The 22,353-nt window shown below is 34.3% G+C and overlaps 1 protein-coding gene across 6 annotated transcripts in view; it reads left to right on the forward strand.

The window, feature by feature from the left end:
- The first annotated feature begins 4,040 nt into the window (after positions 1-4,040).
- Positions 4,041-22,353, forward strand: part of LOC129740532 (uncharacterized) — a 48,369-nt gene continuing 30,056 nt past the window's right edge. Inside the window, exons 1-2 of one of the 6 annotated variants that reach the window (XM_055732237.1) lie at positions 4,041-4,594; positions 4,680-4,765. Coding sequence is in view for 2 of the 6 variants with exons in the window: in XM_055732233.1 (XP_055588208.1) it covers positions 13,916-13,959 (44 nt within the window). In the remaining 4 variants the exon portion in view is untranslated. Of the gene's footprint in view, positions 4,595-4,679; positions 4,766-7,121; positions 7,276-13,357; positions 14,425-22,353 lie in introns of those variants that run through there. The other 5 variants (XM_055732235.1, XM_055732238.1, XM_055732234.1 and 2 more) reach the window with 5 other exon arrangements.

Here is a 22,353-nt window from a genome sequence, read left to right on the forward strand (position 1 = left end):
TTCACTCACCGCCCCCTTTTGCAAAATTTTCGAGCTCAACGCCCCCCTAAGCAAATTTTCAGAAAATCTATTGAATAAATGAAAATTTGGATAGTTAAAAAGCTATTAGCTTTTGACTTGATGTTGTTGTAAGGCTTAACTAAAAATTCATTTAAATTTATATGAGGCCCGCAGAGCCAAAAGGGTATCATAAGTGTCAAAATGGTCGATTTTGATTTAATAATGTCAATCGATTCTTATATTTCGAACTATATTTCATAATTTTTCCGATTTTTAGAATTTTATTTGCATACTATTTTATTCGAAAGAAAAGAACTTTTTTTTAAATATATGGAAAATTAGTAAACATGAAAAATTAAAAGCGTGTTTTCTCGAAATTTGCTTTAATTCGCATTTAGCACGTACCCGAGCCGGACAAATCCGAGATATTTTATCGAAGAACCTTGCAAAATTCGGGCATTTGATTTCAAAATTGTCGACCAAAAACCCGGATAATATCCAGGTAAATTGACTCAAAACCCAGGAATTTCTTAACAAAAAATCAAGAAAAAAAAACTTGAAAAAAAATTTTTTTCGTCATCATTTATCAGCAGTTTTTATTCAGGCATTCAAAAAACTTTTCATGGTTATTTCCTTTAAATTTGCTCGAAAAAATTCTATTTGAAAGCATAAATAAAAATTTCAAGAACACAATTTGATTTTATTTAGTTTGTTTTGGCAAATGAAGTGAATAATTTCGGGCAGCCGGGCCGGATCGGACTTTTGACGTTTTTTTTCAATAAATACCCGGGCAATCTGGCTACCTTAACGTATACCCATTTGGTTCCAAGGGCCTCATATTGCTTCAAACCTCCAGTAAACACTTAATTCTATGTAAAGTTTCCTGGACACTTATTTAAACTGATTAATAAGTTTGATATCAAATCATATATCTTAAATATTGGTAAACAAAATTTTCTATTTACCATTAATTTTCTTTAGTGTTGAAAACTAAATTGCGTTATTGAATACAAATACTGTAAAGCCGGTAAAATAACGTGAGAAAAGTATTACTTCTCGATATCTGAATTTGAGTCCTGTTCAAAGCTATGCAGCATTCACGGGTCTTAAAGTTTAAAAAAGATTCTGATAACTAAATCCAGGCAATGCTCGTGATAACCGAAAAGATTAAAAGTTTATTCATGGCAAATGGCACAATTGTTTTTTTGCATCAAATGAAATAGAGATGAACAAATAAGAACTTAAAATAAAAAATCTCCAATCTAAAATAATTCTTACACAATTTCTTTAACAAAAAATCCATCACTAAATCACAGATATCGCCTTTGAATACAGATTTTTTTCAAATGTTTTTTCTGTTTATCAGATTTTTGGAGAAAATACATTTTAAAGATTATCAAGCATTGCCATCTAAAATTATTCTTGTTTTAGTATAACCCATACAAAATCAGTGACAATTTAAAAAAAAATCTTTTATAGTATTTTCGTTTATTACCAGTGGTAACCTAGTTATCCACGAGTTTTGCCCGAACTGCTGTTTTTGTGTTCGTTTATTAATTCAGAAGTCCACTAGTTTTGCCCGAGGTTTGAACTTCAAGCAGGCGGTTGCAACCCGTAGAAGTTGTCAGTGTTGGGGGTAAGCATAAGGTTGGCTATAGCAACCATATATTTGCATCGTCCCGGGTGACGATTCTGTTTGTTTATTCGGAGAAAGTTTTGCCCCGCGCCAGTGGAGAAAAACGAAAACGGCATTAGTTTCATTGAAAAATAATTATTGAGATACTGGAACAAAACATTTGTTTGCAGCTCTGTGAAATCATAAATATCCTAGTCTTCAACCTGATGTCTAGTTTTGTAACGTAATTTCATTTTTTGCATCAAACTTACTCGTTGTTATTCCAAATCTATGTTGTTTCGTAATTTGTGTAAATGTGGATTACGACCTCACCGCCCCCCTGAGCCTTTCCAACGCCCCCCAAATTTCAACATTGAGCTCACCGCCCCCCTGGAAGCTCTCATCGCCCCCAAGGGGGCGGTAGGGACCACTTTGAAAACCACTGACCTAAAGCTTTTCGACAAATTACATCACCGCTGGACAGCATCATGTTGCAGAATGATCTCGACGTTGTTATGAGATGGTGCGGTTTGAATGGAATGTTGGTGAACGTCGAAAAGTGCAAAAACGTGAGTTTGTCAAGAGCCCGTAACGTACATCAGAATACCTACACAATGGGTGATACCGTTCTTGAAACTGTTGACGCAATTAAGGACCTCGGTGTTACCTTCGATAGACGGTTGAGATTTCACACGCATATCACTACAACAACCGCCAAGGCTTATGCTAGCTAGGTTTCCTCCGTCGCAACACAATCCATTTCAACGACACGTGTATGCACTTAAAACACTTTATTGTTCGATCGTCAGAAGAATACTTGAATACGCAGCTCCAGTTTGGCCCCGTTCCAACTGACTTTGAGTCAATCTCTCGAAGGTGTCCAGCGAGCGTTTGTTCGCTTTGCTCTTTGGAAACTTAACTTTAATCCCGAAGTCAGGACTCCCTATGAACATCGATGTAACCTGATTCATCTTGAAACGCTATCCCGTAGAAGAAACTTTCTGCAGTGTTTATTCACATTCGACTTACTGAGCGGCAATATTGAAAACAAGGATCTCCTGGATTGCATAAATTTGTATACTCCTACACGCCCGCTGCAGAATCAAATGCTTCTTCGGATTCCATCTCATCGAATCACGTATGGCTACTACAATCCAATAGACACATGTAACACTTATTTCAATGATGCGCTAGAATTATTGATTTTGGTATGTCTAAGCAGTTATTTAAAAATAGGTCAAGGCATCACTTAGAACAATAAGTCTGGGCGAAACAATATTTTTTTCGAAGACTAATAAATAAATAAATAAATAAACTTACCATCAAAGGTTTAAAAATTCAATCGATCGCTTTCCAAGTGTTGTATCAAACTTGTAAACAAATTTTTGAGTAGTAATAGCTGAAAAAAATATGATTACTATATTAATCCAGATGGAATACTTTGCTAGACATCAGTCTAAAGTGTGTCTCGTTCCGTTTGCGAGACTCGCTCCGATCCGGGAAATTATGGACACGTCAGTTTGCCCAGGAAATTTAAATGTCTGATCGGTGTCAGCCTCCAAATGTCTTCTGAACACAATCGCGCGAGCAACTGTCAGTCGTGAAGAAATCGGGGCATTAGGGTTGCTAAAAGTAGATTAAGCCTGTAAACCCTGTAAACTAGTTGATCACGTTTTCTTAAACATTCCGTAATTATGAGCACCATTTTTTCGGCAGTGTTTATCTTTTCTACCAAGGTACGTCTTACCCACGAATTTTCCTCAGCAGTGGCTTCTTCTTACAAAAAACATTTTTTTCCAATTTCACCTTCTCTTAGTCATATTTTGAACTTGCTCGATAAGTTCTTTTTTAAATACCGAAATGCGAATTGCTTGCATCGATTCAAAAAAATAAAAAAATCTTACATTATAATTTTCATTTTACATTTAAATTTATTCCTTGATTTTTTTTTCTAATTTTCTTTCATCCGTTGGTAAAATCCGCCTCCGCCTGTATTAAGCAACCGTTTCGCGAAAAAGAAATTCTAGCAGTCGCGCAACCATATTTCCCACCCAACCCCTACCAACTCCCACGAGTCCCGCGACATCGGGATGCGACATAAATATCAGTCGCGCGCAACATTTTCATCACGCGACGGTCCAGCACTTCCTTGGCAGGATACCTAGGTGTGATTCAAGTAGATTCAAGTGTGAGTGTGAAGGTGTCGCGCAACTCCGCGCTCCGTGGGAGAAAAAAGTCGCAAGTCGCGCGGCAAAGGAAGAAAAAAAAACACTCCCATCGCTATCCGCATAGAGCACCAGCGGCAGCGATGGAAAAAGGTAACAGAAAAAATAATGCAATACACCCAACGTCGACGACGTCGTCGGCTGGATGATGTTGTTGAGGATGATGGGGATGTATACGTAGCAGCAGGCAGTCAGCAGCAGTAGAACGTCCGACGGCGGCGGCGATAGTCGCGAAAATCGATGAACTAACTTCTCAAAAGCTGCGTCACACCGTGGATGGTCGGTCGGTCGTTTCGCGTTTAGTGTACTTTTAGTCGTTCGCTGCTGGAGTTCCGCACACTAGCCCAGAGAGGTATTCTGCTGTGGTCCGTCGCGCGTCCCGTTTGAAATAGGTCTTTTTTTTATCTCCTCACGGCACGGTCAGGAGGGAGCAGCTAGTCGCCGTCGTCCAGCCACGTTCTTTTCTAGTCTCTTGGTAGTAGCAGTAGTAGGCTGCGGCATCTTCCGCACTTTGAGGCAGTGCGTCGTCGTTAGGACTATCGCGGTTGTTTTCTGTTGTCCTACTGTTTACTGGTGGTGCGTGTGTGTTTTTGATCTGTGCAACGCGTTGTCAGTAGTGCCGTCGTGTGTCGTCGATTGGTGATTGATAGTGCAGCTGAAGCCTATACGGATAAGGGAATCCCTCGGAGGGGGTGGTGTTGACTTGACACATATCGCGTGAAGGCGGACGACCGGTGGAACAACAAACGCACAAGTATTTTTGCACAGTATTTCCTAGCCTCTAAATCGTATACCTAGTTGCCTCTTCTTTGTGTGTTGCCCTTGCGGGGAACCGACAGCCGCCGAGCCAAGGATTTGTGCAGCGGCCGAGTGCGTAGAAATGCAGGCAATCCGGAATACTCCGATGGGCATTGTTGATTGTAGAGTGAGTGACTCCGGGAGGATGTTTTCGGGATAACAGGCTTACCGTAAACAGAATTGCAAATAATCTTTGGGGTACTTTTTCTTATTTAAACTGTATTTCAACTCTCCTTTTTCTAAGATTGCTTTCCAGGATACTTTTGTTTCACGGGTGGGTTGTGGCCAGCGATGATTGTCCGCGGTCGGGTGTGTCCGATTATTTTGCTGCAGCGCGAAAAAGGAGCAAAAAAAGGTAGCCGCAGAAACTCATAAATCACACTGTGAATATATTTTTTTGTACTGCGGCGAGATTTCACGGTAATGGCGGCGGAGTCGATGGCGGGAGACGGGTTCTTTCTTTTTCTCTGCTGTCGTGGTGAAGTTGAAAATCGAAGGATATCTTGGTCCGTCCAATGCGATGGTCAGTTTCGAAATGAACCTAAAAGCAAAATGTCTTTAACGGGGCCCGATTCTAGCCTTCCCAAAACATCTAATCCGAGATTTCAATTAGAAGCCTCAGAATAACAACAGCAAGAAGACCCGAAATGGACCCCCGCGCCCTCAGTCCACCCCACGAAATGTTTGTCCAGTCATCAAAGGAAAATTCACCTCGTGAGGAGGAAAATTGGCCTTAAAGTCTGTTGCGGGAAAAATTTCGTTATGTCCGACAGTCTTCTAAGGCAGAAGTGGGAAAAGGGACTCGGGGAGAGCCGTATGTGTGAGTATAATGATTGTTTTCCAAAAACCGAAAAACAACAAAAGCAGCAAACATACAGCCTGCTTAGAATATTGTGTAGCGATGGTCAGTTTCCTGATCATCATCACACACATGGTTCGCATACACTCACGTCGGGGAGCAGCGGCGAAGTCATAGCACACTCGAAACCGAAACCCACCTTCGTGTTGTTTGGCTTGATGTGCGAAAGAGAACAAACATATCCCCCACACCAAACGAAACATGCAAAAAGTGCATTTCGACGCATTGTCTCTTGCACGACGACGACGAAACCGTCGGAGGTCGAACGGCCGGCCGCCACCGGTGGAAAAGTTGGCATCCTTGGGTGGTGTGGTGAGGTGGAAAACTTAAGACGTTCGTTCGTTCGTCTTTCATCCTACTTACGACGAACGTCTTCGCTATTTCTCGGCTCCACCGTGTGGCCATCTTCCAAACTCCTGGACCGGGCCAAGCCAAGAGTGTCCTTGCGCGCGTGTCACAAACTGCTGCTCTTGATGTGGCTCCTCGGACGACAAACTTGCCACCGGACACCGTTTCGGAGAAGCGACCAATGTAATAATGGTGGCAGTGTTGCCAGGCAGGCCGTTATCTATTTTTTGGTGGAAGAATTACTCTTAAACAAGCAAAATAAACGAAATAACATCAAAATGATAAAAAATAATGATAAAATAAAAAAAATATAATAAAGAAATCGAATCTAGACACAAAGTTTAAAACATGAGAGATGATACAAGAGACCTGAAATCTTAGACGTGAGACCTGAAACCTCAGACGTGAGACAGGAGATTAAAGCTATTTAAGACGAAAAATACGAGCTCTGAGGCATTTGTTCACACCTGCGACCTCAGACCAGAGACCTAAGTCCTGTCTGAGCCATAAAGTCACTTAAGTCTCAGGTCACAAGCCTCAACACTCAGATTCCGTATCTCATGTCCCAGTTCTTATGTTTTCCATGGAATCTATCCTCATTGATACATGATTTATCATATCATATCGGCAAACATTCAGATGATGTGATATGAGAATATGTGATTGCTAATCAAAAGTAAGCTCTTCCCAAAAGTGACACCCATGCTCGAGGAATGCAAATCTGGTAATAACCAACTGCACTCTGTATTGGTGCATTTCTCTCCCTCTGAAAGTAGGAAGCAGCAACAACAAAAAAAAAGCTAACTCGAAACAACAACACAGCAGAAGAAAAAAAAAGTCGGTTGCATCCATAGAGTGCAGCAATGTGCGCAAACCGCGAAACCGGGTAATGTTTATTTAATTTATTTGAATCTATACGCGCGAGGCCCCGCGCGCACCTCCTAAAGAGACTCCTGGCCTTCTCGGTCGGGTCTGGTCCCTAAACACACCTCGGCGCGGCCGGTTAGTTTTTGCGGTAAAAACAGAACTGCGACTTAAAAATCTTCACCGCGCTCAGCCGTTGTAGTACTCTTTGTTTTGCTTGCTGCTTGCTGCTGTACTAGTACTAGCGCAATCCCTAGCTAGTTTATGGCTCCAATTCGCGCAAACTATGATCTTACCGGGTTTTCTCTAGAGGCGGTAGATTTTTTTGTTCGTTTGCCGTTGTTTTTTTTCTCCTCTTGCTACTTCAACAAACCCCTCCTGATGTTTTCTTTGCAAATTCATCTCAAGGTTCGGAATTGCAGTATAGTTGCTTCCACGAGAGATGCGTTGAAAAGATGCAGACCAAATTTTTCGTACCAAGCTGAAGCGCGTCGTCGATACCGCGTCGAGTTTTGAGATTGTTTTTTTTTTGTTGTTTTTTTCATCTGTTTTGGAGAATTGCGCTGGTAAGTTTTATTTAGATTTGCTACACACTCTTATGATCTCTGTTCTAGTTCTGCGCTACTTGAGGCTAAGAAAGAAATTTGAAATCATAACGCAGAAACTTTTGAATATGGAATTCGAGCCTCAGTAGTTGATATGAAATTTGAAATATCGATTTCAGTTTTGCAAATTTCATTTTCCCAGCAGAGCAATTATCATAAATAAACACAAATCGAATGGCATTTTTTCCACATTAGAGGATCTCAGTGAAACTTCATGTTTCTTTGAAGAGATATTTAGCTACTCAACTCCAAGGCGTACCTAGATCTTTCAAGGATATGATGACTAGCATCTTAAAAATGCTAAAACCAGGAACCCACAGAAATAGTACTACACCTAAAGAAGAAAACCCTATTCCAAAAATACACTGAAAAGTGTACTGAAATTTGTAGATATCATTGATTACTTGAGTAACCATTTCGATGCGATATACATATATAGGAAATGTGAAAAAAGAATCAATCGAGTAGTAAATTGAAAAAAAATCTCGACAAATCGTAGTTTGTCGAATTTAGAATCTGACATCATGAGCAGGTGATATGAACCGTTGCTTAGGGTAAAATTGAGATAAAGGGAGAATTTTCGCTCATTTGAGGATTTTTTGGAAGCAAAATAAAAAGGCTACCAAAAGTTTAATAGAAAGTCTTTATGACATTTTTTGGAACTTCAAAGTATTTATAAGAACTTCAATTTTGAGTTGCACAGAACGATGATCCATGATGAAGCTGAATAAGCTTTTTCGTACCTATTTTATGGGACTGTTGGTTGCTTTGGATGTTTTCATTATGTTCGAAATGAATTTTATTTTGAATATTTTTGTCATTTTTGTGATTTTTTTCTTTTTTGTCATTTTTGTCTTTTTTATCATTTTTGTCATTTTTGTCATTTTTGTCATTTTTGTCATTTTTGTCATTTTTGTCATTTTTGTCATTTTTGTCATTTTTGTCATTTTTGTCATCTTTGTCATTTTTGTCATCTTTGTCATTTTTGTCATCTTTGTCATTTTTGTCATTTTTGTCATTTTTGTCATTTTTGTCATTTTTTGTCATTTTTGTCTTTTTGTCATTTTTGTCATTTTTGTCATTTTTGTCATTTTTGTCATTTTTGTCATTTTTGTCATTCTTGTCATTATTGTCATTTTTGTCATTTTTGTCATTTTTGTCATTTTTGTCATTTTTGTCATTTTTGTCATTTTTGTAATTTTTGTAATTTTTGTCATTTTTGTCATTTTTGTCATTTTTGTCATTTTTGTCATTTTTGTCATTTTTGTCAATTTTGTCAATTTTGTCATTTTTGTCATTTTTGTCATTTTTGTCATTTTTGTCATTTTTGTCATTTTTGTCATTTTTGTCATTTTTGTCATTTTTGTCATTTTTGTCATTTTTGTCATTTTTGTCATTTTTGTCATTTTTGTCATTTTTGTCATTTTTGTCATTTTTGTCATTTTTGTCATTTTTGTCATTTTTGTCATTTTTGTCATTTTTGTCATTTTTGTCATTTTTGTCATTTTTGTCATTTTTGTCATTTTTGTCATTTTTGTCATTTTTGTCATTTTTGTCATTTTTGTCATTTTTGTCATTTTTGTCATTTTTGTCATTTTTGTCATTTTTGTCATTTTTGTCATTTTTGTCATTTTTGTCATTTTTGTCATTTTTGTCATTTTTGTCATTTTTGTCATTTTTGTCATTTTTGTCATTTTTGTCATCTTTGTCATTTTTGTCATTTTTGTCATTTTTGTCATTTTTGTCATTTTTATCATTTTTGTCATTTTTGTCATTTTTGTCATTTTTGTCATTTTTGTCATTTTTGTCATTTTTGTCATTTTTGTCATTTTTGTCATTTTTGTCATTTTTGTCATTTTTGTCATTTTTGTCATTTTTGTCATTTTTGTCATTTTTGTCATTTTTGTCATTTTTGTCATTTTTGTCATTTTTGTCATTTTTGTCATTTTTGTCATTTTTGTCATTTTTGTCATTTTTGTCGTTTTTGTCATTTTTGTCAATTTTGTCAATTTTGTCAATTTTGTCAATTTTGTCAATTTTGTCAATTTTGTCAATTTTGTCATTTTTGTCAATTTTGTCATAATAGATAACAAAATTTTCAAAATTTTCAAAAATGTCAAAATTGTCATAATTGTCATAATTGTCAAAATTATCAAAATTATCAAAATTATCAAAATTGTCAAAATTGTCAAAATTGTCAAAATTGTCAAAATTGTCAAAATTGTCAAAATTGTCAAAATTGTCAAAATTGTCAAAATTGTCAAAATTGTCAAAATTGTCAAAATTGTCAAAATTGTCAAAATTGTCAAAATTGTCAAAATTGTCAAAATTGTCAAAATTGTCAAAATTGTCAAAATTGTCAAATTGTCAAAATTGTCAAAATTGTCAAAATTGTCAAAATTGTCAAAATGGTCAAAATTGTCAATATTGTCAAAATTGTCAAAATTGTCAAAATTGTCAAAATTGTCAAAATTGTCAAAATTGTCAAAATTGATAAAATTTTCAAAATTGACAAAATTGACAAAATTGTCAAAATTGTCAAAATTGTCAAAATTGTCAAAATTGTCAAAATTGTCAAAATTGTCAAAATTGTCAAAATTGTCAAAATTGTCAAAATTGTCAAAATTGTCAAAAAAGTCAAAATTGTCAAAATTGTCAAAATTGTCAAAATTGTCAAAATTGTCAAAATTGTCAAAATTGTCAAAATTGTCAAAATTGTCAAAATTGTCAAAATTGTCAAAATTGTCAAAATTGTCAAAATTGTCAAAATTGTCAAAATTGTCAAAATTGTCAAAATTGTCAAAATTGTCAAAATTGTCAAAATTGTCAAAATTGTCAAAATTGTCAAAATTGTCAAAATTGTCAAAATTGTCAAAATTGTCAAAATTGTCAAAATTGTCAAAATTGTCAAAATTGTCAAAATTGTCAAAATTGTCAAAATTGTCAAAATTGTCAAAATTGTCAAAATTGTCAAAATTGTCAAAATTGTCAAAATTGTCAAAATTGTCAAAATTGTCAAAATTGTCAAAATTGTCAAAATTGTCAAAATTGTCAAAATTGTCAAAATTGTCAAAATTGTCAAAATTGTCAAAATTGTCAAAATTGTCAAAATTGTCCAAAATTGTCAAAATTGTCAAAATTGTCAAAATTGTCAAAATTGTCAAAATTGTCAAAATATGTCAAAATTGTCAAAATTGTCAAAATTGTCAAAATTGTCATAATTGTCAAATTGTGTCAAAATTGTCAAATTGTCAAAATTGTCAAAATTGTCAAAATTGTCAAAATTGTCAAAATTGTCAAATGTCAAAATTGTCAAAATTGTCAAAATTTGTCAAAATTGTCAAAATTGTCAAAATTGTCAAAATTGTCAAAATTGTCAAATTCTCAAAATTGTCATAATTGTCATATTGTCAAAATTGTCAAAATTGTCAAAATTGTCAAAATTGTCAAAATTGTCAAAATTGTCAAAATTTGTCAAAATTGCCAAATTGTCAAAATTGTCAAAATTGTCAAAATTGTCACAAATTGTCAAAATTGTCAAAATTGTCAAAATTGTCAAAATTGTCAAAATTGTCCAAAATTGTCAAAATTGTCAAAATTGTCAAAATTTGTCAAAATTGTCAAAATTGTCAAAATTGTCAAAATTGTCAAATTGTCAAAATTGTCAAAATTGTCAAATTGTCAAAATTGTCAAAAATTGTCAAAATTGTCAAAATTGTCAAAATTGTCAAAATTGTCAAAATTGTCAAAATTGTCAAATTGTCAAATTGTCAAAATTGTCAAAATTGTCAAAATTGTCAAAAATTGTCAAAAATTGTCAAAATTGTCAAAATTGTCAAAATTGTCAAAATTGTCAAAATTGTCAAAATTGTCAAAATTGTCAAAATTGTCAAAATTGTCAAAATTGTCAAAATTGTCAAAATTGTCAAAATTGTCAAAATTGTCAAAAATTGTCAAAATTGTCAAAATTGTCAAAAATTGTCAAAATTGTCAAAATTGTCAAAATTGTCAAAATTGTTAAAATTGTCAAAATTGTCAAAATTGTCAAAATTGTCAAAATTGTCAAAATTGTCAAAATTGTCAAAATTGTCAAAATTGTCAAAATTGTCAAAATTGTCAAAATTGTCAAAAAAGTCAAAATTGTCAAAATTGTCAAAATTGTCAAAATTGTCAAAATTGTCAAAATTGTCAAAATTGTCAAAATTGTCAAAATTGTCAAAATTGTAAAAATTGTCAAAATTGTCAAAATTGTCAAAAATTGTCAAAATTGTCAAAAATTGTCAAAATTGTCAAAATTGTCAAAATTGTCAAAATTGTCAAAATTGTCAAAATTGTCAAAATTGTCAAAATTGTCAAAATTGTCAAAATTGTCAAAATTGTCAAAATTGTCAAATTTGTCAAAATTGTCAAAATTGTCAAAATTGTCAAAATTGTCAAAATTGTCAAAATTGTCAAAATTGTCAAAATTGTCAAAATTGTCAAATTGTCAAAATTGTCAAAATTGTCAAAATTGTCAAAATGTCAAAATTGTCAAAATTGTCAAAATTGTCAAAATTGTCAAAATTGTCAAAATTGTCAAAATTGTCAAAATTGTCAAAATTGTCAAAATTGTCAAAATTGTCAAAATTGTCAAAATTGTCAAAATTGTCAAAATTGTCAAAATTGTCAAAATTGTCAAAATTGTCAAAATTGTCAAAATTGTCAAAATTGTCAAAATTGTCAAAATTGTCAAAATTGTCAAATTGTCAAAATTGTCAAAATTGTCAAAATTGTCAAAATTGTCAAAATTGTCAAAATTGTCAAAATTGTCAAAATTGTCAAAATTGTCAAAATTGTCAAAATTGTCAAAATTGTCAAAATTGTCAAAATTGTCAAAATTGTCAAAATGTCAAAATTGTCAAAATTGTCAAAATTGTCAAAATTGTCAAAATTGTCCAAAATTGTCAAAATTGTCAAAATTGTCAAAATTGTCAAAATTGTCAAAATTGTCAAAATTGTCAAAATTGTTAAAATTGTTAAAATTGTCAAAATTGTCAAAATTGTAAAAATTGTCAAAATTGTCAAAATTGTCAAAATTGTCAAAATTGTCAAAATTGTCAAAATTGTCCAAAATTATCTGCATTTGAGGCATTAACAAACTTTCGTAATTGTTTGGCACTGTCCAAAATTTTCAAATTTTTCATATGGTCAAATTTGTCGCGTTACTCATGTTAAAACTTTCTCACGGTCGCCATGCAGTCTAATGAGTCTTGCATTTTTATTTTATTTTGTTAACATGGCTATGGGTAACATTTTCAGTTCGTCCTTCCAAGCAACAAAAAATTAAAAAAAATCACCAACACTGTTTTCATGTTTCGTTTCCTCACAAGCGAAAGGAAGCATCCGCATTTCTCACCTTCATTCATGTGGCGCTACCTTACTTTCTCCCAACATTTCGTAAACTCCATCAGCAGCAGCAGCAACATGGCTTGCTCCGATTCGCGTTTACCAATTTTCCACCGTCCTGTTCGTCAGCCACGGCTAGAGCCTGCTTCGCCAGAATGTCCGTTTCATCGTGGGGTGTCCTTTGGCTGTGCTGCTGTTTTCACCACTCACTTTGGTGATTTGTGCGTGCGTGAAAGCTTCTTCAACTGTGTTGGTGTGAAAACGGTGCACGGCGAAGAACGGTGGCGGCGGTCTTCTTCGACTTTGATGCCCTCTCGCTCTAATCTGATCTACCACCCCCTTTGCTTACTGCTTTCTCACCGTGACAGGTTACTTGTTGTAAAATTGTGATGCAGTTATTAAACAACTTTCGTCGGTCGCTTCTTCGTCGTCGCTTCACTCGCAATCGATGGCACGTGTGTGTGCTTGTGTCTTTTTGTATGTGTGCCTATAATAAACTCCTCGAGTCGTTTGAATATCCTTTCGATTTTTGCTGCTGCTTGTTTCCGGTTTGAGGAAAGGAGGACTTTGAGGGCGAGGGTCGAAAGTTTGGGGGAAGGTGCAGGTTGTTTGGTCCACTTCAGGAGAGCGCGCCGGGTTGAAGGCCGATTTCTTAAGCGTGGCACCGTCATTTCTTCGTCGGCTTCGGTGTGGAAGTGACTTTGGTGCGTGCAGTTCTTCCCGGCGCGATCCGTTTTTGAGAGTTCAGTTTCTTCTTGGCGGTAGGAGGCAGTGGTCCACTTCTGGCCAAAACGGGAGGGACCCGCCTCGAAAAGCTAGGCTAGAAGAAAAGAAGCAGCAGAAAAAAAGTGAGCACAGAGTAGGGAAAAAAGTAGCATAGGAGCAGAGTAGCACCATTTTTGGATGGCCCCTTTTCGGTTCAGTTCTGTCTGGTTTCTCTTTGGCAATCTTAAACCAAAAATCTAAATCAAAAAGGATGTAACGAGAAGTTTTGGCTTTTGGAATACAGAAAACCTAGTGCAATAATAGCAAAATTTACAACAACAAAAAAGTGCATTTTCCCAAAACAAAAAATTCAAAATTATTCCACTGTAAGAAATTACAAAAAAAAGTTACCGTGCGTCACAATCGGAACGACGAGCAAACACCTAATCGGAAGCAGTGCAATTGGAGTGTGAATTGAGTGAAACAAAGTCAAAAGCAAACCCAAAGCAAAATGTTTTCGATTGAATCAATTTTAAAGTCTCAAATCTCCCAGAGGTAGTGTAGATAAGATTCCAGGGGTAGCACACAGAACAAATGAAACAAAACAAAAAAATGTCAAACTACCTATGTAAGGTCCAAATCGAAACAACTGAACCTACTAAATCGATCAAAGCAACCAAACCATTTTTCGAGGTTAAATTGTTAAATACTAATCAAACCACGACAAAATAATAAAAAGCAACCAAAACAAAATAACTAAAAAAAATTATCCACTAGTGCCAAAACCAAAAAAAAACACACGGGATAACTAAGCGGGATATGATTTTTGTGTTTCACGCACGGCATTTGATGAAGACTCAGACCCCGACGAGGGGTCGCCCAATGTTGTTTGCTAGTATAACCACTACTACCACTACCACTAGTACTGCAGAATTCGGTAGCACTCTGCCCCTACGATCGCTCAAGCGAACGCTAGTAGCGCTACTACTACGGCCAAACAAGCAATCGAACGCTGTCGAGGTGAGGAAATGATCGAATGCAGCAGCAATGCTCCCCCCGAAATTTTTGAAATCAAAAAACATCAACTAACTACAAAAATCTACTTTTAAAAAAGTTCACTGCAAGCGTTTGAAAATTTTTTGAAACCGGAAAAATCGCGACCTTTTATCTTTTAGACATTTACCTGTTGGGGTTTCGCCGTTTCGCCTACTTCATTTTAGAATGGGATTTTAACAGAAAAAAAAGTGATACAGATTACCCGTGATCTATGGACGCGCCCCACCCGGTCCCCAGCTAGAGCAACCCACATCCATACCAAACTACCCAGCGGGGTCGAAAATCCCTCAAGGAGGAATAATAGTTTCAATAAGTTATCTTTTCTTCCTCCCGCTTCCCGCGTGAGTTTTCCTCGCTCTTCCACCCCCCACTTTCTCAATCACAGCAGTCGAGTCGAAGTCGAGCATTTTAACAACTGGCTCTGGTAAGAAAAGTTCACCCCTTTCCACGAAATCATAAGCAGCAGTAGGCTATGTGCTTTCTTAAAAACCACCCCCTTTTTCTTCTTGAAGACGACGACGACGACGACGGACCAGCAACAGTATCGGTGACTGCTTTCTACTGCTGGACCTCCTAAGACGTCCAACCAAACGAAGTGCATCTTGGTTCTGTGTCTGTGTGTGTGTGTGACTGTTTGTGTGTAAGGGGTAAGGGGGTTAAAACCCAGAACTCCCGTAAGAAAGTGGGCGAGTAAGCGAGAGAGACAAACACAACCCAATCCAAAACCACCCACTGCCAAGATAGAGAGACGAATAACTTGGCGCACACAAGTGTTTCCGGTGCTCTAAGAAAGGGTGGGTTTTTGTGACCCGAATGGGTTGTTACCCCGTTTTTAGAATAACAGTTTGTGTTCCGGACTAAAGAAACGATTCGTTTTCGATCGGGGGGAAATTATGTTAAATGATGTACATTAACATGAGCTTTAAGTTTTTTGGGACCAATGACTGAAGCTGTTGTTGAACCTAATTTATTTTCAAAATTTTATTATAAGATTGCTTTTTAAATTGATATAAAGTTAACATAGTTAAAAGTTACATTTTTCCTAGATAATAAGATAACCGCATTTTATAGGTTTTAATCACTGTTAAAATGTTTAATTCTGTTTTGGAAAAAAAGTTCTTTTATTTAGAGAATTTTCTTTAAAAAGAAATATGCTAAATTCAGGTGACCTGAAGCATTGAGCTGACAATCACCTACATGTGTAATTTGTTTGTGTTTATTTTGTGTTTCCTCTCCTCCCCTCTTTTTGCAGTGGTGCCAAATTTAAAAACATGGAATTGGAAAACTCGATTTCTATGTAAATAAAATTAACAGCATACGAAGTTAAAATATTGCGAGGATTTTAAAAACATATAGCTGAAAATTGTTTTTATTCTAAAGAGATGCCTAGGTTTTACATAAAAAAGTTTTTTATAAGCTTTCAAAATAATCCACAAATCTCTCAAAATCACAAAATTCTTAAGATTTTTAAAAAATTTATTCAAAATATTTCTTGCCACAAATAGCCACAAATTTTGAAGAAAAATTACACAAAACTTAGAACTTGATATAGAGCACAATGAAAAAAATTGGATTCAAAACCCCAAAAAATTTAAATAATACGCCAAAAATGTCAAAAATGACAAAAAACACAAAAATGACAAAAATGACAAAAATGACAAAATTGACAAAAAGGACCAAAATGAAAAAAAAAAATGACAAAAATGACAAAAATGACAAAAATGACAAAAATGACAAAAATGACAAAAATGACAAAAATGACAAAAATGACAAAAATGACAAAAATGACAAAAATGACAAAAATGACAAAAATGACAAAAATGACAAAAATGACAAAAATGACAAAAATGACAAAAATGACAAAAATGACAAAAATGACAAAAATGACAAAAATGACAAAAATGACAAAAATGACAAAAATGACAAAAATGACAAAAATGACAAAAATGACAAAAATGACGAAAATGACGAAAATGACAAAAATGACAAAAATGACAAAAATGACATAAAAGACAAAAATGACAAAAATGATAAAAATGACAAAAATGACAAAAATGACAAAAATGACAAAAATGACAAAAATGACAAAAATGACAAAAATGACAAAAATGACAAAAATGACAAAAATGACAAAAATGACAAAAATGACAAAAATGACAAAAATGACAAAAATGACAAAAATGACAAAAATGACAAAAATGACAAAAATGACAAAAATGACAAAAATGACAAAAATGACAAAAATGACAAAAATGACAAAAATGACAAAAATGACAAAAATGACAAAAATGACAAAAATGACAAAAATGACAAAAATGACAAAAATGACAAAAATGACAAAAATGACAAAAATGACAAAAATGACAAAAATGACAAAAATGACAAAAATGACAAAAATGACAAAAATGACAAAAATGACAAAAAGGACAAAAATGACAAAAATGACAAAAATGACAAAAATGACAAAACTGACAAAAATGACAAAAATGACAAAAATGACAAAAATGACAAAAATGACAAAAATGACAAAAATGATAAAAATGACAAAAATGACAAAAATGACAAAAATGACAAAAATGACAAAAATGACAAAAATGACAAAAATGACAAAAATGACAAAAATGACAAAAATGACAAAAATGACAAAAATGACAAAAATGACAAAAATGACAAAAATGACAAAAATGACAAAAATGACAAAAATGACAAAAATGACAAAAATGACAAAAATGACAAAAATGACAAAAATGACAAAAATGACAAAAATGACAAAAATGACAAAAATGACAAAAATGACAAAAATGACAAAAATGACAAAAATGACAAAAATGACAAAAATGACAAAAATGACAAAAATGACAAAAATGACAAAAATGACAAAAATGACAAAAATGACAAAAATGACAAAAATGACAAAAATGACAAAAATGACAAAAATGACAAAAATGACAAAAATGACAAAAATGACAAAAATGACAAAAATGACAAAAATGACAAAAATGACAAAAATGACAAAAATAACAAAAATGACAAAAATGACAAAAATGACAAAAATGACAAAAATGACAAAAATGACAAAAATGACAAAAATGACAAAAATGACAAAAATGACAAAAATGACAAAAATTACAAAAATAAAACTTTTAAACCCCTCTGAATCCTCAAAGTGGGGCTCGTATACATATAAAATTAACAATAATTTGACAAAAGTTTACAATCTCTGAAGGATTTTTGGAAAAAATTGATATACGTGGGTGTTTTGACATAATGAGATGATTTATTGAATTTACAAATAAGTTTCCACAAATTTAGATGATATATTGTATTCATAGACGCTTCCCGTTGTTATGAATTAAGACTATTTTATTCGATAAATATAATATACGTATTATTAACTAAAACCAATCTTAGTGTTTTTTTTTAAAGTTTGACACACTTTTCGATTAAAGATTAGTTCTTTCAGGAATGGGACACTTTCTTTTGCTAATAGCTCATTTGCTAGAAATCGGTCATTCAAATTTTTGCCTGTAAAAAGTAGGTACTAACTGACCTATTTTTTTTTAGTTTTAACTCACGCGTTCTTTGAGATATTTACGAGGCAAGAGATAAAGAAAAAAAATATTTTGCACAGTTTCCTTCAAAAACCATCATTATGAAATTGATAGCTGACAAAATCGTTGATTGTTCAAAGAATTACCGTGTGTGGGTGGTGGAAAAGTATGCAAACACTGTCAAAAATGTCCACAAAGTTCAAATCACGCTTTGTAGTGAAGCACACGATCAGCAACTACGGTTAAGGGACATCAGGGAAGTCGAGTCTCATACCAGAATTTTGAATTTTGAATAAGCAGAAAAACAAAGTGTAGATCGCTGAAATGTCCAGCAACTTTATTCACCGATAAGCCTAAAGTGTAGCCTTGTTGTGAGTCATGCAAACCTAACCTTAAATAACATATTTTTGCTATTTCCAGAGCTCGTAAGCTATATACTGCCCCTATTCGCATATGAGTCCCATGTGTAAAAACTGCAAACCGAGAAAAACGCTTGTAAAGTTAAACTTGTTTTCATGAAAACAATGGTATGCATCGTTTGTTGGCAAAACCTATCAATAGTTCGGATAGAAAACACTTCAAAGAATACTTTTGTTTACTTTTGCGCTAATACTAACTAATAATTACGGAGAAATTTCAATAAAACACTCATGTGACTCATATGCCAATATTCTTAACCCTCGATCAGAGATTATTCGCAAATGAGTCTCTGGTGCTAAAGTTATCGGCAAGTGGCAAGTACTTTTCTAACATATTTTTTCCATTTGTTTACCATTCTTTTTGATGACGGAAGAAAATTTTCGAAAGATCTTGATTCCAAACTGATTTCAATCAAGGTTTTTTCGTCAAGTGGGATGTATTTTTCCAAAACTTTGTTTTCATTCGTGTGAAATTGCTTCGAATTTATAAGACATCATCACCATTTAATTCAATGCGTGTAACGGATACGTGGATAACACCGACCAAAAGTCTGCTGGATTCAAGACAAAGAAGGAGATTTCTTCCGGGAAAATCTTCCTGGGTAATAAACGAAAACAGTGGTATTGATATTGTTGTGCATATACATAGAAAAAAGTAATAAAAAAGGTTTGTTATTTTGTTACCGAAACAACACTTCAAGTACCACCTACCGATCACACATTAGTTCGTCGAAATCTCCCACGAAGGATCCATCCTGACCGAAGACTGATCTATTGAGCGTTGTTCATCGGTTGATTTTTGTCGAAAAAATAATAAAAAATAAATAAACTCATATGCGAATATTTTTCACATGGGACACATCAGGGGTCATATTTTTCTCGAAATTTTGGGAACAAACTTCGAACAAAAACTTGTTTTATTGGTAAATTAGAGCACAAAGAAGCGTTTTCCATCGATCACTCAAAAACGATGAAAATGCACATGGGACTCATATGCGAATAGGGGCAGTATAGCCGGTACTAAGGCTATGAGACAGATGATTTCTAATGGACGACAAAACTTATGAAAAAACCCTATATCAAACAAAGTTCAGCTTTTGAATCCCATGTCTACTCCTATTACAACAATGTCACTCCTATGTCACTCCTATTACAACAATTGTATGTACCCTTCGTAACATACACAGCAAAAAAAAGTGTCGTTCACTTAACTTGAGTCGCAAATGGTACCTAATATTACATCATTATGATATTTATGCTTTTGCACACATCAGATGTACAAAAATTACACGAAATGAATGTGATGGAGCAGACGGGTTTGAGCATACAAGAAATATAAGGCTTTCGATACAAGTCTTTATTACTTTAGATTTGGCTTAACTTATTTTTGGATAATTTGTGATTGATTCAGGATAATTTTTTGGGATTCAAATTTTAGTCTCAGAGTTCAGATTTCGGTTTGGGGGTACAGGGACTTGAAAATTAGATCAGAATTACTGACACCGATCTTAAATTTTTAATTGAATATTTGTCATTAATCAGATGAGCTTGGTGTTTAAATTTAATTTTTTTTATACATTATTTGTCTCTTGAGAAACTCGAGCCTAGCAATATAAGTAAAACTATCACCTATGTACATTCTCTGGACAACATTATCAAAATCTAAAAAAAAAGATTATTCTTCTTGGGCTGTTCGGAAAAAAGGTTTTTCTTAGAGAGATCTATTAACCTTCTGAAATTTATTTACGACCGTACCACCGACCCAAAGATAACCTTCTGAAAAGGAGGACACGTCCAGAACACGAATTCTCTTCGTTGTCTTTGCAACTTTCTCAGTTCTGAAAACTTCTTAGATAATCCACTTCCTTTCCAAAACAAAACTTACTTTCAGCCTCTTGCACGACGATGGAACAAGGAATAGTTTCCCATTAGTGTCCTTTGGATAACCAAGCTCTCGTATTTGCAAACTAGAACTGATAGTTTCTGTAAGAAATTAATTAAAAAAATTCTGAGAGAATGAACAAAACAAAATACTTATCTTCATATCCGGATGTTTAGAAGCCTCGAATCTGTTGGGGATTGATGATTTGGGCGAAAAGCCTAAAAACAAAAAAAAAAAAGAGAATTAGTTCGGAGGTGTGGTTCTGAATTTTTATGAATTCTGATAGTACTTACCAGCAGAACAAATCCTCCTGAGCTCCGCAAATTCGCAATTTCTTAGTTTTTGATATTGATAGAATTTCAAACGTCAATTGAGAATAACATTGACTACTTGATGCATTACAAAGAAGGTTGAGATATTACACAACATGACTTTTTCGAGTTGTGTACCTACATCATTTGCATGTATTATTTTAGCGAAAATCCTGAATAATACATCGATCACAGAAATTACATCGACTATCGTTTCTTTTTTTTGCTGTGTACGATCTATACTAACCAATTATACTTTAATATTAATCTCATGATGGTTTTTCTTCGGTAATGTCTGTTTTACCAGCAGAACTTCCATCAAAAACGCTTCTAAGTGGCTCAAAAATAATCAAGTTTTGTTAATTTTGAAACAGTTGCATACACTAAATTTTTCTGAGTTTTATTTAAAAGAGAAGTATTGGACCAAAATGTAGCAAAAATTGAAGGAGGAGGATACAACCACCTAGAATACAGATAAGACGAAGAAAAAGTTGGAAAAATTTATCAATTTCATGGCTGAAAAAAGTGTGCGCCAGCCGATGAGAGATACCATGAATAAAGTAAAAATAAAATTTACAAAAAAAACGATGGAAATTTTTTTTCAATTTTTTTCATGAATTAACATAAAATTACCTTTATTTCCTTCATAGAAAGTATTTCGATCAAATGAATGGTTTTTGAGACACACGCATTCGTAACTATCCCATTTCTAAAAGAACTAAGCTTTATGTACAAATAAGTATTGTTTGTATTTAAATTGTATTTAAATACTCCTCCGCTGGCGATTTTTTCAAATTTAAAGCATTTATTTATTGTATTGAAGATCCCTCCTATTTTTTCTTAAGGGTGGTTTCTTCAACCTTCAAGCACTTCAAGTTACGTTGAGACTCAACACAATTTAGAAGATTAGATGCCATGAAAATTACTTCACTTTTGAATAATGTTGAAATTTAATTTAAAATGAAGTGTATTTTAATTATAATATTTAAAAAAAATCCATGGAATGATTAGTAAAGCTAGTGTCAGCTAGTTTTCCAATACTTATCTATATGAACAATAGTAATTTATCAAAACATTTTACTAAACGACTTTATTCTTCTCAGCTGCCGAGAAAAAGTTGTAATAGCGAAATAAGTCAAATTGCCATGTTGCTGTCAGCCTCCTTGCAGCAACATAAGCTGTCCCTCATTAGGTCGGTTTTCTTCTGCTCGGGTCACCAATTTCTTTGTCCAAACCAAACCAAATAATGTAACTTCCCCACATTTTACCCTCCTCACTCACCCACATTTTGTCCTCCTCATTCATCAGGCAGGCAGCCAGCCACAAGTCACAAGTCTTGGGCTCCAGCGGCCGAGCGAGGTCTTCCTTGGATCTAGGGGTCGGTCGGTTTAGTTGGTTTGGGTTAGGTTGTTTCTCCGAAAACCTTTTCCTCCGTTGGCCCGACTTTCGAAGATTCTTATAGCAGCAGTGGGTGGTGGTGGTTTTTCTAGGGTAGCCGGTAGATGCACCACACATGTGTGAATATAAATGTTTATGTTGTTTCATTTCTTGGGTAGATGCTCGACTTCTTGAGGATATCATAGCATCAGTGCAGTGGTCGGTCGGTTTCTCTGTGGTGTTTTCTTTCTGCTCGGTTGCCTGAGCTCGGGTTTGGACCTGTCTTGGGTGGGTCATCTTAAAGAAAAGGGGGATGCGATAAGGAATGGGGTGGTTACTTTTCCTGGTAAGTT

Source organism: Uranotaenia lowii, chromosome 1 (assembly GCF_029784155.1).
Source record: "Uranotaenia lowii strain MFRU-FL chromosome 1, ASM2978415v1, whole genome shotgun sequence".
NCBI classification, from domain to species: domain Eukaryota; kingdom Metazoa; phylum Arthropoda; class Insecta; order Diptera; family Culicidae; genus Uranotaenia; species Uranotaenia lowii.